This window comes from Solea senegalensis, linkage group LG21 (assembly GCF_019176455.1).
Source record: "Solea senegalensis isolate Sse05_10M linkage group LG21, IFAPA_SoseM_1, whole genome shotgun sequence".
Lineage (NCBI taxonomy): Eukaryota > Metazoa > Chordata > Actinopteri > Pleuronectiformes > Soleidae > Solea > Solea senegalensis.
In genome coordinates this window covers 12,259,527-12,276,481 of record NC_058040.1, presented here as the reverse complement: position 1 = coordinate 12,276,481, position 16,955 = coordinate 12,259,527, and the positions used below count along the sequence as shown (strand labels likewise).

General features: G+C 38.4%; 3 protein-coding genes across 4 annotated transcripts; all 3 read right to left on the bottom strand.

The window, feature by feature from the left end:
* Positions 1-874: 874 nt before the first annotated feature.
* Positions 875-5,864, bottom strand: LOC122787115 (protein AMBP-like). The gene is made up of 10 exons (XM_044053700.1): positions 5,620-5,864; positions 5,163-5,305; positions 4,502-4,578; positions 4,253-4,369; positions 3,579-3,680; positions 3,204-3,253; positions 2,405-2,492; positions 2,144-2,311; positions 1,114-1,287; positions 875-1,027 (listed from the first exon to the last, which is right to left on the bottom strand). The coding sequence occupies exons 1-10, from the start codon at positions 5,737-5,739 to the stop codon at positions 1,002-1,004; spliced, it is 1,065 nt and encodes a 354-aa protein (XP_043909635.1). The 5' UTR covers positions 5,740-5,864; the 3' UTR covers positions 875-1,001.
* Positions 5,865-7,240: 1,376 nt separating this feature from the next.
* Positions 7,241-10,613, bottom strand: LOC122787126 (protein AMBP-like). The gene is made up of 6 exons (XM_044053724.1): positions 9,235-10,613; positions 7,969-8,114; positions 7,813-7,889; positions 7,625-7,744; positions 7,435-7,539; positions 7,241-7,343 (listed from the first exon to the last, which is right to left on the bottom strand). Exons 1-6 carry the CDS (start codon positions 9,343-9,345, stop codon positions 7,282-7,284), a joined length of 621 nt encoding a protein of 206 aa, XP_043909659.1. The 5' UTR covers positions 9,346-10,613; the 3' UTR covers positions 7,241-7,281.
* Positions 10,614-10,893: 280 nt separating this feature from the next.
* Positions 10,894-16,932, bottom strand: ptgdsa (prostaglandin D2 synthase a). Of its 2 annotated transcripts, none has more exons than XM_044012046.1 (8): positions 16,859-16,932; positions 14,155-14,249; positions 12,722-12,861; positions 12,495-12,571; positions 11,523-11,633; positions 11,336-11,437; positions 11,218-11,249; positions 10,894-11,138 (listed from the first exon to the last, which is right to left on the bottom strand). In XM_044012046.1, exons 2-7 carry the CDS (start codon positions 14,245-14,247, stop codon positions 11,218-11,220), a joined length of 555 nt encoding a protein of 184 aa, XP_043867981.1. In that variant the 5' UTR covers positions 14,248-14,249; positions 16,859-16,932; the 3' UTR covers positions 10,894-11,138. The 2 variants fall into 2 exon arrangements, with proteins under 2 accessions (XP_043867981.1, XP_043867980.1); XM_044012045.1 differs by lacking the exon at positions 16,859-16,932 and adding an exon at positions 14,416-16,800.
* Positions 16,933-16,955: the final 23 nt, after the last annotated feature.

The window sequence follows — 16,955 nt, the reverse complement described above, 5'->3', positions numbered from 1 at the left end:
TATATATACAGTATAGACACACAGGCATGCACATGCACACATACTGTACATCTGTGTGTGTGTGTGTGTGTGTGTGTGTGTGTGTTTGCACTTGTTTGGTAGCTCCCCTCCCAGCAGCAGCACCAGGTGATATGGCCTGGTACGGAAGGTCACCGCAGTGATGTCACTTCCCCTTCCTCTCCGGATATTCCCAGCATTCTACTGCCAGCAACCGGGAACTCTGGGAGCTAAGAGCAGGAAGCCTGGCTCCTTCACAGGAGGGAGAGAAGAAGAAGAAGAAGCAGCAATGGTGAGGTTATACTGTACAGTATGTCAATTTCTTTTCACAGCATTGAACAACTCCTTGAATGTAAAACAAAACCATGATGACGACAACAACTACAACAACAAGAAACACACAAACTGTGAGGAGAGGAAATGTGGAAGTACACATGACACAGAATGAGGGTCATTTTTGGTGTTTCTGTCTTTTTCTCTGATTAACATTATGTAAAATAGAAGTTAATCCACTGTAAATAGAGAAATGTCTCCCCCTTCTGGTCGGTCTTGCACGATGAAGCTCAGACTGATGCTTAGACTAACTTTATCTTGTGGATGTAGATACATTGAATACATTCATTCCTATTAGGGATTGGAGCCAATACCAGCTCACGTAGGCATTTTGGCTAAACAATCATTCAAATTTCTTAAATGAATATATTCTATAACCTATTTTTAAAACAATCATCAAAATGAGTAGTATGTTATTCTTTTTTGTGGCATAATTTTATTAACCCTTCGTTAAAATGAAATATTCAACCTCTGGATGTTCTGCTGTGTGAGTTTGTTGTAAACTAAAGTCTGTGAGCAAACAATAATAACAGCAGCAGCCAAACAGGTTCATGACTTGTTTTATTGCAGAACTTATTTGTGATCGACCTTCTCATAAACTCTGTGAGCACTGAGACAACTTCAGGCCTTTGCTCGTGTGCCGTCTGTGACGCTGCTGCTTCCCTGCTCCCTCAGTTTGCCTTCAGGAGACCCTCCTCTGTAAAAGAGCACAGGGTTAAGGTGGACGTCATTAGACATCATTTCGTTTCCACTAGATATTTGTGCTTTGGTCCAGCGCCTCACCCTCTTTAACCACCCCGCAGTACTCCTCACACTCGGCTTTGCTGTAGAACTTGTTGCCGTTGGCCTGACAGAAGCCCTGTTTGTACTGAAAGCACATGCCAATGGTGGAGTTAAAGGACCAGATGGTTGGCTGACCTGTGCAGGGTTGGGGCACCATGGGCAGACGGCACACAGCTGGAGAGACAAGAGCAGAACAGAGGATTTGATGTCAGTGATGTGAGTAAAAGCTCAATTAACGAACCATTTCTAGAACTTCTACAAACGTAATGAACAGAAATGGCTAAAAACAGCAGTTACCAGTTTACCAGAGGTTCTGTTTATCAGTGTTAACTACAGGTTCATTTGAAGACTCACATTTGTGCCGTGTCCTCTTTTAAGAGGCTCTATTCATGTTGAACCAGCATTTTCTTTTCTTCCAATCCGATCCAACTTTATTTATAAAGCGCATTTAAGAGTTGCACCAAAGTGCTTTACAGTCTAAAATCTGTATGTACATCACACGCCCATAAAATAGACATAAAAACAGACAATGAAACAGCACAAACATGAGAACACCCACAAAATTAGAAAAATAACACGAATAATGAAACTAAATTAAAAGAGATTTTCTTACAGCACTAGCTCAGTGAGCAAACAAACAAATAAATAAATAAAACACACTCGATCTTTATTTTTATTAGAAGTGGTAGCAAAAATGTAGTAGTTGATTTATAAAAACATAATTCTGATGTATTATGTTATGCACCACTGTCCCATAGAGTTAGATACATATCAGACTGACTAACTGGCTTGTAACTGGAGGGTCACCGGTGCAAATCCCGAGACATAATTCCCCGGGTGCAGATTAAGTGCTGTCCAACACTCCACTATCTCTACTTGGTGTGTGTGCACATAAAATAATTCTAAATATATAATTCAACTTTGGTTTAAGAAGGAAAATATAATTGAAAAGCTTGCAGAATCTCAATACAAATGTTCCCAGCCCTGAAAAATAATCCCACATGCAGATTTTATGTTTTTGACTTCTCACCTTCAGTGCGACATCTCTGCAGACAGTCCCTCTCAGTTTCAAAGTTGTTCTGGTTTCCCATACACCCTCCATAGGTTAAGTGTTGACAGCTCATCGAGGAGGAGTTGTAGTAGTAGCGAGGGATGATCCCAAAACATGGTCCTATGTCTGGTGCTGCTGCACAGGCCTCTGCAGTGGGAGGAGGATGAGGAGGATTGAGAAACAGGTCTCTAATCTGACTTTAGACATTTGAGTCAAAATATGAGTGAGTTCATTTCGTACCAGTGGAATTGAAAAAAGGAGTACTGTCATCACCAGAACTCTCCTCCTCTGCAGGAACCAAAGACGGCACCACCTGTCGCCTCACCCTCTGTGTCAAGAAACACTCAGTCAGAGATAAAAAAATAAAAATAAAATAAAAGAAGCCTCCTGAATCTCAGTCCACTCTGTTATCTATTTTATTATTAATGGTCCAGTGTGTAACATTTAGGAGTAGTTTATGTTTGTGTAAGTGTTTAACTGCAGCCAGTAAAGCAGGTGAGGACACATTTAAAAAGTACATTAAAAATAAAATAAAGGAACTAGCAATACAATTATTCTCCCTCATACCTGTCCTCTGTACACCTCAAAGTGCACATAACGGTGAACAGTATGAGCTGTAAGTATTTTAAATAAAAAAATAACAGCGTTTGTCATCTCAGGTGCGTCGCAAAGTGTGTGAAATCAAAAAGGTTGCACAATATTAGCATTTGCTTCTCTTTGAAATAAGGTAAACATGTGTCATAAACGACCCACAAACATCTCACGGTGTCTTTAACTAGAAAGTTAGTGTCTCCTAAGAATAGACCTTTTCTTTTATGTATGTAGTTTAGACAGAAGCCTTTATTATTATTATTATTTTTTTTACATAGGCCACCATTTTGTGCCGCCAATCTGCAGCCTCAGATGGCACTAATTCATACACACTGGACCTTTAAAGAGCGACTTTTGTTATTTGTGATGACAGCATCTTATATCCTGTAAGTGCTTCTTCCCTTTTGAAGCGTTTCGTTTTTTAAATAAAGTGAGTTGACTTTATTACCGGAGGCTCTGGCTGAGTTTCTTCCACCACCTCTCCGGGAACACAGTCACCTGAGCAGAGATTCAATAAAACGTTTTCTACAAACTCGTACAGGGAGATTATAGAATTCAAAGACGCACTTATCTTCCACAAAACCTGGTTTGTGTTGTACAATATTTGACAAAACTATTCTTTTAGCAGCCAAAAACAAATAAAACGCTAAACCTGTTATTGCTAACGCTAAACTTGCTATTGCTAATGCCATTGTCCTTTGACCTTACCTGTGCTGTCCTACAACCTGACAGAACCACAGGTCAAGGAGGGAGATTTATGTTTCAAAATAAAGAGTAACGGACATTTTGGTCTTTAAAAATGAACTTCTCTTGTGTGTTGCACCTTTGTTTTGATGGACGATAATGTCATTGTCACTCATCCCCTGATCTTTGGCCAGAGTCTTGAAGTCGTCCATCACAGTGTCCCTCACGTCCATCGTTCGACCTGAAGTCATTTAAATGAAACAGAGACATTTTAAAAACGCTTTGACTATGGTAGAGCTTCTTAAATTCCCCAGTAAAGGACTAGTGTGTAAGCTTCAGTGGCATCTTTTGCCTCACTCTCCACACTCAAGTTTATTTGAAAAATCATGGTGACGTCTGTGTAAAAAAAAAAAGAAGAAGAACCACCTCCTAATTATTAATTAAAGAAATAAAAATCTAATAAAGCTACAGTAATTAATGTAGGTGTTTAAAGTGGCCCAAGAAGTTTCTGTAAAAGCACTGCTGTCGCAGAAATTAGAACTTTATTTCACACTTTTCATTGAGATTTAATGCTATATATAGGGCCACATAGAAAAATAAATGAATACAAATTATTAACAAAGTAATAAAACAGAATTTTGAATGTATTCAATTCTCCTAAAAATTTAAAAAACTTGTTAATGCATGTTGAAATGACTGATTACAATGTGTAATGAAATTATTATTATTATTAGGGTTATTGTTGTCAATAATACTGATTATACTGACGTTAAATCAGAGCCTGTGTGTGTGTGTGTGTGTGTGTCCACTGACTGTAAAGCTTGATTGCGTCGCTCTTCTCCATCGCTGTGTTGCGTCTCTTCATGATCATTATAGCATACTCATGGTAGTTTGTGTGAACCACGTAGGAGTCAATGTCCGCACTGCACGCTGCAGGGAGAGGAGACGGACAGAGGGACAGAGGGACAGAGGAACAAAGGGACAAAGGGACAAGGGACAGAAGGAGTGTGTCATAATACTATCAAAGCTTCAGAGCAAAGAGACAGAGAGAGAGAGACTTACTTCCACAGTAGAAGAAGAACCGTCCAGGTGTGTCTGTTATTTGGTATTCTGCTCTCATCTCCCTACATGTCCCATGCCTACACACACACACACATGCATAACATTCATAGAGAGGACATTCATTGACCTAATGTATTCTCTAACCCTACCCTAACCATAACTGTCACAACTAACTGCCTAATCATAACATAAACCTAATTCTAACCAGGTCTTAACCCTGACAAAGCCTTTTTTAGGGGTGTCAGAATGTGAGGACCTGACTCACTTCCTTCAGTGTATAGGTTTTATATAAGTGTGTTGGTTCTCACAAAGTTACCCACACAAGAACACAGACAGACAGACACACACAAGGCAAGTCTATCTGAACAGCACTATTCATACACAGGGCAATTCAAAAGCATACTTTACAAAAGAATATAAATACATTGAGAAGATCACAGAATAAAAGCAAGACATTAAAATCAACATTGAAATTAAAATAGACATTAAAATAAGAGATAAGACACACACACACACATGAGGCCAAGACAAAATGTCCCCACAAAGATAGGTTTTTAAGTTTTTTGGCCCTCATAAACACATGAATACAAGTGCACATGATAAACATGTCAGTGATCACATGGTAACTGACAGACCTCAGGTGTCTGTGTGTGTTACTGACCTGAGGACAGTTTTGGTCATGTTGAGCATGTCATTCGTGTCTCCTCTCTCCATGACCACCTTACCGATGGTCGATTTCCCCCTTATCTTCTGCATGTGAGGGCATGCAGTCGCCACGGCAACATCATACCATGTTCCCAAAAACTGTGAGGAAGCAAAATAAATAATTTACTATTTACAACAAATATGATTTAAAAATGAACACATTTTCAAAGCAATAAAGTGATAATAAATGATAAATGTATAAGTAATAACAAGCAAAATAAACTTTTCCCACCATATTATAAATCTGATATAGTTAATTCAATCTGCTTTAACATTTTAACAGTTTTAATATCTGATTCTATATCATACATCGACATAAGATACAAAGATGTCATTTAAAACATTTTATTGCTAATATAAAGTCTATAAAATCAAAGACAGAGAATAATACACTAGAGAATTCAGACACTCACCAGGGTCAGGTTAAAGTTCTCCTGTGTGGTGAACAGAGGTTCTGAAGGGAGTGCAAATCCCGTTGCGGTCCAGGTCCATCCCAGGACCAGCAGGGGAACCAGAACCACTGCTCTCTGCATCCTGACAACCTGTTAGCCCAATATTCTCTGAGACAACTGAAGTTTGACACTGGTGAATCCCAGGAAAGGACGACACAGGACATTGACCCGTCTCATGTGTGCTGTGGCCTCTCTGCGTGTACACACTTCCACAGCCAAGTAAAAAAACAAACAAACACAAAAGAGAACAAAGTTCTTCCTCTTCTTCTTCTCTCTCTGCTGTGAAGCAGCTGACTCCTTAAACATTTGCCAGAGGTTTGACAACATCACCACACCAATACAGAACACGTCTCAACCTAAATGAGCCACAACCATCTTTTTCATTCTCTTTAAACGTTACATTTTATTTGTATAGCACCAAATCACAACATTATCTCGAGGCTCGGTACATTGTAAGACAGAAACCATAACAATATAAAAGAGGGAAGAGAAACACAACAAGTCACACAATGAGAGAAACACAACCAGACAGAACCAGACTCAAAGATGTGCCTCGACAGGTTGGGGTGAAAGGAAAAATGGGGGACAGAGGAGAGGAAGGTACAGTAGAGACAGAAAAGAGCTCTATAACTATAATTATGTTGATGTTAATGATATATACATGAAATAAATAAATCCCACACAACGATGAGACCTTGTGCAAAATGCATTTTTGTTGTTGTTTTTGCAAGTAATTGTCGCGTGTGAATTAATGAATTAGCTGTAATTGCAAATGGATTCATACATGTTCATGTTCATTGTAATTCAAATTCCATGTCCGTTGTAGAGGCTTTTTTTTTTTTATCTTATAATTTATATTTCTTATTAAAAATAATATGAAAATAATGTAAAAACAGTCAAAAAAAAAAAAGCACTCTCTGGACACTCAAGAATTCTGGTAGACTGAGTGTCAATGTGTAGATCATGTTTATGTGAAGGTAAAATTTCAATCCTCCAAAAAGTTAGGTCAAATTCTACACGTACCCAGTGAGTCGTATATTTTGTATCATGAATATTGTTTTGAATGAATGAACAAATTAATTCCTGTTTATTCCAAACATCAGAACAAAGACACATACTGTAAAACAACAATTCAACAAACAGAAAGTAATGTTCAAAAAGGAGTAGGAGGAAGCGCATGCTATTCCTGTTGTCTTATTTTTCAACATAAATCAGGTCACAAGGGTTTTCTCACAAAATAAAACTAGACCCTACTGATATAATAATAGCTAATAACTAATATTACCATATACACTCAACAAGTCGCCCTTCCTCTTCTCTAAATATAGTATTTTTAAGCTTTTTTCTTAAACTGTATAATAATTCTGCTTCCTTTAATTTCATTATTCATAAAGCTTTCTTTAAATTAGATTTTCCTCTTCAGTTAGAAAACTTTATTATTTAAAAATTGTTTCTATTTTGTGACCTCGTCCTCTTCCTAGGTCAAATATTAGCACAGTCCACAGTTGGCACAGATTGTCTGATTGCGACATGTTGGGAAATTTAAATGATAGATAAAAAAACACACACACACGCCCACAGCTGGTGACTATTCGTTTTTATTGCAGACACAGGTGCGTGGAATCATGACGCCATTTTGCTTTCAGGCACCTGAGACTGAGAAGTGGAAGCAGGAGGACATTCACCTGCGCAGAAAGCACCATGAAGAGATAAAATGTATGCTTTTCCTTTTATAGTCAACATTTAATTTATTGACACAACAACATAGACAAGTACCTTTTATGTGATTCACGACGACGGCGTCGTCACCCATTCCATGTTGCCTCACCAGCGCGTTGAAGTCGTCCAGCACCGACGGCCGGCTCACGTCCACGGTTCGACCTGAGGAAGACGCGAGAAGAAAATCAACGTGCACGCACGCAAACAAACAAACAAACAAACGACAAATCATTATGTTCTCACTCACTATAAAGCTTGACTATGCGAGTTACATTTCCCGACGGTTTCTCTGTGCTCAGCTGGAACAACAGCGCATACTCGTCATAGTCGGTTTCCACCACGTAAGAATCGACGTCTGCTTCGAATCCTGCAGGAGAGACAGTGTTTGCAACGTGTCTGCTGTGAAACCTGTGGACAAAATGGCGAGAAACTTACTGGAAACATGGTGGAAGAATCGCCCAGGAGTGTCCGTCAAAGCGTAATCCACAGACGACGTCTTACAGGAGCCATTTCTGTACAAACACACGCAAAAAAACACAGGGTTTGACACGTTTTAAATGTGTCGCATGGATGTGTGGATGCGAGTCTTACCTGAAAGTGGTTGACATGAGTGTAAAGTTGCTCCCTGAGGCAACATGTTGCATCTGTAGTGCAAGAATAACGGGGTTTGCCCTCTTACGCTGAAGGTAGTAAGGACAGGTGGAGGCCACCGTCAACTCAAACCACTTCCCCATGAACTGCAGCCGACACAGACACATTTAATTTACATCACCCTCACAAATGGAGAGAAGAAATAATTCCAATATTATGGCAGTACCATTGTTATTTATCAAGTAACAATTGAAAATATGTATACTGGGCATAAAGGAGGATGGATTTCAATGTGATAATATGTGAATTTTCACATTTTCATTATCTAGATATTAAATAATATGGTATTGGTGTAATATTATCTCCTTATTACCACATTATTAGGATTGTTATCACCAAGCTGAAAATTGTATTAGAAACCATAATATTTCTTCTGTATAACACATTATTGCCGTACTCTTACAATGTTGTAGACTCCATAACAACAATGACAACAAACTGCTTATATATCCTGTGTAGATTTCAAAGAGTTAAGTTACAGTTGAACTGAATTTGAACGAGCAGTGGAAATGCCGACATCATGTGACAGCAAGGAATAGGACCTTTATTTAAGCAGGTGACAAGAGGCAGATACAAGAAAGTAACAACATAAAAGAAAAACTATTTTAACATCATATCATATCTGAAGACAATCACGTGTACAATAAATACAGAGACGCATATCAAAATGTGAACGACTTAAAGCGAGTGCAACGCTCTTAATGTATTGTTTGTAAATGGAATTAATGTTTTGATCAAAATGCAAAAGCATTAAAATGAACAATGATGAATAAAAAAGTATCTTAAAAAAAGTATGTTACACCAGGCCGTGTGCACGTAGCAGCTATTTTGACAAATCAAAGTTGGTAAAGCACAGGCGTACATAATAAATAAATACAAGTTCAGTTTCAGTGTTCATGCCTCATGTGAACCGTCGCACCTGTGCTTTCCCTGTTCAAACATGTAAAATGGCTGCCGTGCAAACACAGCGTAGCGTGGTCGTGGTGTCCTTAGGTTCTTTGTGGCACACCATACCATAATAACACCATTTTAATGCAGCCATATTTCGACATGTGCGTCTCATATTGGCTCACGTTTTTTGACAGACAGAGAAAGAAAACAGTGGTTATTGGCAAGGAAAGAATGTGTCAACAGAAATTGTAATTACAAAAAAAAAAACAATTCAAAGAGAAATAAATATATAATTCTGAAATGTGAGTCACTCACCCGGTCCAGATCAAAGTCCTCCTGTATGAGGCTAAGCGTTTCCAGGGCCACATGATGGATCCAGACTGACCCCAGGATCAACAGAGGAACCAGACTCGTGACTTTCTGCATCCTGTCTCTGTCACTTTACCAACCTGTCTCACCCACACCACAGCTGCACACGCTACAACTCGGGGAGTTAAAAGAAAAAGAAAATAAACAGATAAACACAAAAAAAATCCACACACACACACAAAGCTAAAAGAGCAAAGTTCTGACCCTATCTTTGTGTCTCTCGAGGTGTGTGTTTATTTATCCAACTAATCAGCAGAGAATCACTGGACTTCAGAATCTGCAGCTAAAACAAACAGCCAGTCAATACGTGGCACAATTTAACCGCAGGAGGAAAAGACTGCGAGCGCTTGCCGTTTAGATGCCTCCACATTTTCATTCCTGTAACAGAGGAATCAAGCAACAGTGTGTGGAGAAAAAACACATTTTAACATGTTAGAGAAATCTAATATAGTCTAAATAGTGTTGAGCTTAAGTGTTTTGGCTTTATTTTGGAGTTGAAGCTGTTGTAAGTTTGAAAAAACAAACTCATTAAAGTGGTTTACTTGTTTAATGAATTAAAGCATCGCTACGTAGTGCTGCACTTTGAATAATAAAGTGCAAATCAATACGGCGCTGCTTTCGTGACTTTTCTTCCCTCTAAAAGGGTAAAAAATAATAATTAGAGCGACACTGATTTGGTGTAAATAACCCAACTATAATTAAAATCAAATTCAGCTTAGGGCCCCATAAAGACTTTGGGCCTGAAGTGCATCACAGAGCTGAGGCATGCAGTGAAGTCTGCCCCCTGCTGTTCGTAACAGAGTAAGACCCTGATTTTCACACAAACACACAACAGCACCATTTAGTTTTTGTTACCTTCACTTGAACCTGTAACAAACAAAAGCACATTAAAAGTATGCACACATTCATGTGTATACTTGCATTATTTAACAACGTCAGCAGTTTAAACATAGTATTCAGAACTTCAATGTATAAACCCTCAAGTAAAAGCTTTTGAATCATTTACCGTTTTATTATTTTAGACAGTAGCGCTAGGACACACTTAAATGACATAAAACATTACATAGCCCCTTACCCTAACCATCACAACTTAATGTCTAACACTAACCCTTAAACCATTTTTTAAGGGGTGACAAAATAAGACGATTCGTTGCCAAAATGTCCTCACTCCCTATGTTTTACACACTTTTTGGACTAAACCAGTATTTTTTATGTTTTTTTTACAATTGTAATAACGAGACAAAATTATGAAATGTACTGTGTTACATTCAACTTTAAATCACACACACACAGTGTGTGTTAAGCTCGTTTTAATTACAGTGAGTTCATTTCTGTTTTTTTTTAAAAATTATTTAGCATCATAAATATGTTTTTATTTTTATTATTGTGAAGGATACAACATTCCATATAAAAACAAGCACTTTTACTTTGAAAATCTGCAAATCGTCACAATGAATATCTTTATCGCGATATCATGATGGGATATGGTGATATAACGTTTTATCTCTAGACCAAAATAGACGCTCATTGGCCCCCAGGTCAAAATGGTGGCCCCTAAATTTAACCAGTTCACCAGAAATGTTCTTTTTCATTCATTCATTCATTTAATTATTGTTAACACAGTGGAACGATGCAAATAAAAAAAAACACCCACACAAAAGAACATCAGTAAAGGTTGCTGCATTTGCTATATATTATGTTCTTAAACAAAATATTGATCTTCAGAAAGAAATTTCTTTGCAGTTACTTCATAAAATAATGTAGTAGAAGTAGAAAAAGAAGAAGAAGAAGAAGAAGAAGTGGACTGGATGAAATAGAGAGACAGCCACTCATTGTCATCTCAGGAACGTCTGTGAAGGAAGAAGAGCAACATATTTACACTGAAGAAGACTCATCACACACTCATGAACCTGCAGCTTAAAGACTCACCTAACGTCCAGATGCAGAGGGTGGACAGTTTACTGTGAGACAGAAAAACAACACATTGTCTAGGACACCGTCTCTTATCTGGATGTCTACACTGTAAATCTACAGGATGTCATTTCACCTGCTGGAGGCGGAGTCAGGATAGATTCCCGGGAGAAACCCTGAGACAAGGCCAAGGCTTTAAACCGGTTTAATATATCGATCCTGAGTCTTGTAGAGCGACCTGCAAATAAACACAGAGACACATGTGGACAGACGGACAGAACAGCTGCAGATTGTGTGTGTGTGTGCGTTTGTGTGTGTCTTACCGTAAAGTGCCACCTGTGTGTATTCTCTGTTGAAAACCTTGTGTTTGAGAACCAAAGCGTATTCACTGTAGTTTGTGTCCACTACGGTGATGTCCTTCACCATGTTATGGCCTGAGGGAAAGAAGAACAAATCAAATACAGTACAATGCATTTATAATACAATTATACCAGACAGAACACACAGAAATAAAAGTAATAGACAAATAACTTGGATGAAATATTTACAATATACTATATTTATAGTATGTGTTAAGCAAAAATTAACAAAACAAACATTAAAGACAAAAAAAGCTAAAACACATATATATATATCACACATATATGGAAATATATATATTATAGATATTGTAGTTGTTTACAATGTTAGACATTACACAAAAGTATGAATTATTTCGTGTTTTTTTATATTAAAAAGGAAAGATAACAACAACAACAATGATAAAATGTATATAATGTCGTCAAAAAGAGTCACAACAACATCAGCATTATTGTCAGTCAAAACAAAGCTCATACACTATATTTGTACTTGACTTTTTTAAGGTAAGGTAAGATAAGATTATGTCATTTATTCCACATTAACATTGTCCCAGCAGCAGAGACAAAAGTAAAGATAATAAATAATTAACATGCATTTCTAAGAAAGATATTAACAATATGACTATAAAGGGTTAAAATAGAATGTACATTATAGACAGTTTCCAGAATATAGACAGTATGGACAGTAATATTTACAGAAACATGGGATATTATATATGTATATTGCACATGGAAAATTATATTTTTTTCTTCTATTTATCTGAGTGAAAAAAGCACATTAATGAACATTAAAATATGGAGTCACATGACATACCAGACTTTTGAATTCTGTTGCAGGCAAACACTCGGATACTCAAAGACTGACACATGAAAAGTCATTACTTTACCAATGCCATCCCTTCTAAAGTTTCTCTCTCTGTCAAAAGTGAGACTTACGTGTGCTGAAGTAGGTGAACTGTCCAGGAACACTGGTCTTCTCATACTGGTACGTCTTAGCCACACAGCTTAGTGGTCTGAAGAGGAAAGAATTAAATACAACAACAACAACAACAACAACAACAACAACAACAACAACAACAACACAGTGTGTCTTCTCTGAACCATTCGTCTTTCCCTCCTGTACACCTAAACACATACACTCACACACACACACACACACTCACGTGGCGTCCCACATGGTGAGGGTAAAGCTGCCGTTTGGCAGCAGTGAGATGGAGCCCATGGAGACCCTCACTTTGTCTCTGTAGGGGACAAAACCTGGAGAATCGTAGGCCAGACCCACACGGTACCATCTGCCTGTAAACTGCACACACACAGACACAGTGTTTTAATCAATAACTGATCATTTATACATAGGTTACATGTGTTTTTTTCAGGAATTTCAGGTTGATCTATTCGTTGGTTCTCAGCCTCAAACCTACTGAAGATGTAAATTTAAAAAAAACAAAAACATATCTCAATGAATGTATGTATGTATGTATATGTATATATATATATATATACATATATGTAGTTTCACAACAACTCTATGTATTTTTTTTTATAATATGGTTGCTTAGCAGCCATTTATAGTGCGCGGGGACTATTTCCAGCAGTGTTCAGTGGATATTTAAGGGGGGGTGGGTGTCTGATGTTTAATGTGGGCTGCACTCAAAATAAATAACAGTCTGCATGTTTATCAGGATGAAGGAACATGTCAGTCAGTGCAATGGTGTGGCTTAGTGGTGGTGATGATGGTATATATACATATACATATACATATACATATAGGAAATGACACGTCAATATTCATTTTAATACAAAAAACAAGATGTTAAGTATCTGCAGCATCTTGTTCTTTCATATTAAAAAGACTTTGTTATTTTTAAGATTTTTGCCTATGAAAAAATAAATAATGCAAAAATAACATAATAAAAATGTAGTTTATGTGTACTTTAAAACACTAGAGCTGTGTTAGTACCACGTTGTTTGCCAAGGCATTTCCTCACATGTGTAAATAAGACTGTAAATACTTTCTAAAACACACTGGATAGAAATGAGTGAGCTGCTCTATGTGAGGAATAAACAGCGAGTATCTGCCTGCTGCACGTAGATAAAGAGTAGATGTGGGACTCGGCAGGTGCAGACAAAAACAACAACAAAAAGACCCCAAGACATGGCAAAAACTTAAGTTTGAGTCATATTCACACCATGTTGTCTGGTAAATGATTTAGAAACACCATCAACATTGTTGCTGCTCAAATCTGCTGCAGGAAACAAGTGAAGATGTTCCCGTTCTCACATATTCATGAGTATTTTGGCTCATGGCCTTGAATCCATGATTGTTTGTTTTGTGTCACCAGCTGAACAGTCGCTCTCAAACACACACTCAAAGGGTTTGTGTTTTTACATCTCAGTGAGGACACTCGTAGACATAATGCATCCCCTAACCCTAACCATCACAACTAAAAGTCTAATCCTAACCCTAAAACCAGGTCTTAACACTGAAAAAAGCACCTCAAAGTTGACAAAATGTCCCCCACAAAGATAGTTTTGCTTTTTGGACCTCACAGTAAGTCAAACTCAGTGAATGTGTGTGTCAGTGAGTGCATCTTACCCTCTGCGAGTTGAAATCTCTCTGGGGCTTCACATCGGCCCGCACCATCATCACGCACATCACCATGACAACAGCGACCGCCGCGGTCCTCATGGCTGCAGGGGGGGAACAAATGAAGGGTCGTGATGCGCCGCGCTGTGAAAGGTTGAGCGAGGGTATGTGACCTGAGCCTGAAGTGAACTGTAGTTAGCAGTTAACAGACGACAGGTACAGAGTGGCAAGACCTGAGGCAATGTTTGTCTTTTGCCCTGATCCACCCACCTGGTCGTCGGCCAATCAGCAGCATCTGTGAACACTGGCCAAGTGTTGAAGATGTGTGGTTTTTCAAAGAAGCCAGACTTAGACTTCTTCGCTTCCCCAAAAAACACAGTACAGGAATATGTCACGCGTGTGGTCTATGAGCATCAGCTGAGGCTCGTTCGGTTTCCCTGTTTTCACAACATACAGTAAAACTACAGAGTTTAGATGTGATAGATCTGCAACTGTGTGTTCATGCTCTTCTTTAGGACCAAAAAAAGTGTTTCAGACATTCAAATTTTGACTCGAGAAGTGGCACTAACGTGTATTTAAAGCTGCAGCATGTAAAATTTGTTGTCGTCGATGTTATTATTCTGTATTTGTGAACAGAAATGACATTATATTAGTTGTATGCTGCGTCCTACAGCCTTCGACAAGCAGTACTATCAGACGCGACTTGATAATCGGCCAGATTTCAGTCCCGATCTGGCCCTTCCGACAATCGTGGGTGGTTCTGATTTTAGGCCGTTTTGAACAAATTATCTGGCCAAATTAACAGGGATTAACAGATGTGATGTTAACATCATCAGCATCTACCTAATTTCAAATCCTAAGTGTTAAACATGTTTGATATTTATGAGTGAACAGCGATTGGGAGCTTGAGCAAGAACCCCGTAATATGCAATGTGAGCGTGTCGAGTGGGAAGCGGATGTTGCGTACTTTTGTTTAGAACCGTAACTTTTACAAGCCAAGCTGATTCTTCTTCATGACTTCATCCAGTTTTTTTTTTGTGTTTCTCAGCACAAAAACATCGCACACACAAGAGCTATGAACTGGACGTCGCTGACCGTCTGTTTATATTCTGAAGTCACATTGAATCGCGCAAGTTTCTGTGAGATCCCAGATTCCTGGAATCTGGTCCTGCCTCTTGACTTGACTGGATCGTCTAGTCTGTGCTCTCCTCAGGATTAAAAAGATCTGTGAGAGAGTTTGTTGTGTCTGTGGTCTCCCACGTTTTGAAAATCGAGTCACAATTGAAAATCCTTTAGTGTGGCTGGGACAGGCGTTTGTGGTAACACCAGCAATGCAGCGCCGGAGGCGGACAAATCTGCTGAAAGAACAGGGTTTTATTTCTCCAAAGCTTTTATCTTTGCGTTTAAAATCATATGCCAACCCAGTCTACTTTAACAGTGCAGTGCTGCCTCTGTGAGTCTTCACCGAGGCAGCGATTTGGCACAACATGAACGAGAAACCAGTCACGGTAGGAGCTGCTAATCTCATGTTCTATTGAAGGACACCCAAAACTAGTGATCCAGACCATTAACCTCTTGGGGAAAAGGTTAACAGATGTTGTGAATCATGTGAGAAATAGGCTCATTTCCCTCCCTAGACCTCCATTGAGTTGAATGGACATAAAACAAGACTTCCTGTGTGCAGCGCAGGGATGTCACCGGGTTTAAACACCACTGTACTTAGAAAAAAAAGAAAATATTATGCAGTACAGTTTTAAAGTATAAATCCTTAATGCAGAAGTTATTATTCAATATTACTAAGGCATAATACATAAGTGCTAGGTACTTCTATTTAAGTATGTCAGTATTTTAAACAATGGGAACTTTCAATCTGCCTGTTTTCTGTAAAAGAAAATCTGTACAGCGCTTTCAAACGTCCATGAGTGAGTTTGAAACCAAACATCATTTTTTAAAAACCCTGTTACATCATGTGTTTTTAAAGAGTCACGAGAACATCCCATTGTCTTGTTTTTTCTGTGGAAGCGATTTTGACATAAGGGGAAAACCATGACCTCTTTCAGAGAAGAAAGAAAAATGCTGGTCGTGATTATAACTCCTGTTCTGAAAAACATTACTCATAACCTCTTTCTTAGCTTCTAAGGTTCCACTCTCTCACACGGCAAGAAGCGATACTTTAGTTTTCACTTCATTTTCCCAGCAAGGACAAAAAAGTGACGTTCCTTCGGTTCCTTCAATAAAATAATGGGAGTTTAATATCAGATGAGTTGTTCTGAGGCTTCCTGGACATCAGTTTGACTGTGTCAATATTAAAAAAGAGGCCAACAGTGAGGAGAGTCAACGAACATACAGAGCATACGATCAATGTTTACAGTGGGTTTGAAAGGGAGACGAGTTTATGGGACACAAGATCTCGCCACTGAGCTTTCAGAAGAGTGGATTTCTCTTTGAGTTTCTTCTAAAAGCTTAGCTTATAACACGTTTCATCTCTTTTCCTTAAACTTCCAGCTGTTACAATATGTACCAATAAGTTGTTGTTGTTTTTTTTACCATTTTCTGTGCGATTTAGAAGAATTTCACAAAGTTAAGGAAGACCATTCATATCTTATGAATCAAACAGCAGAGTAATAACTTGATCAATCATTTCCGAAGACACAAGTATTTACCTACAAATTCTCTCACAGAAAGTCGAATAACCTGAAGTGAACCGACTAACCAAAGATTTGCTGCGATGATTCAATAGCCTTTTAGGGTAAATGGGCCGTGTTGTTCACCGACTGTCAGGAGGAAAAAAAACCTATATGGAATAATGA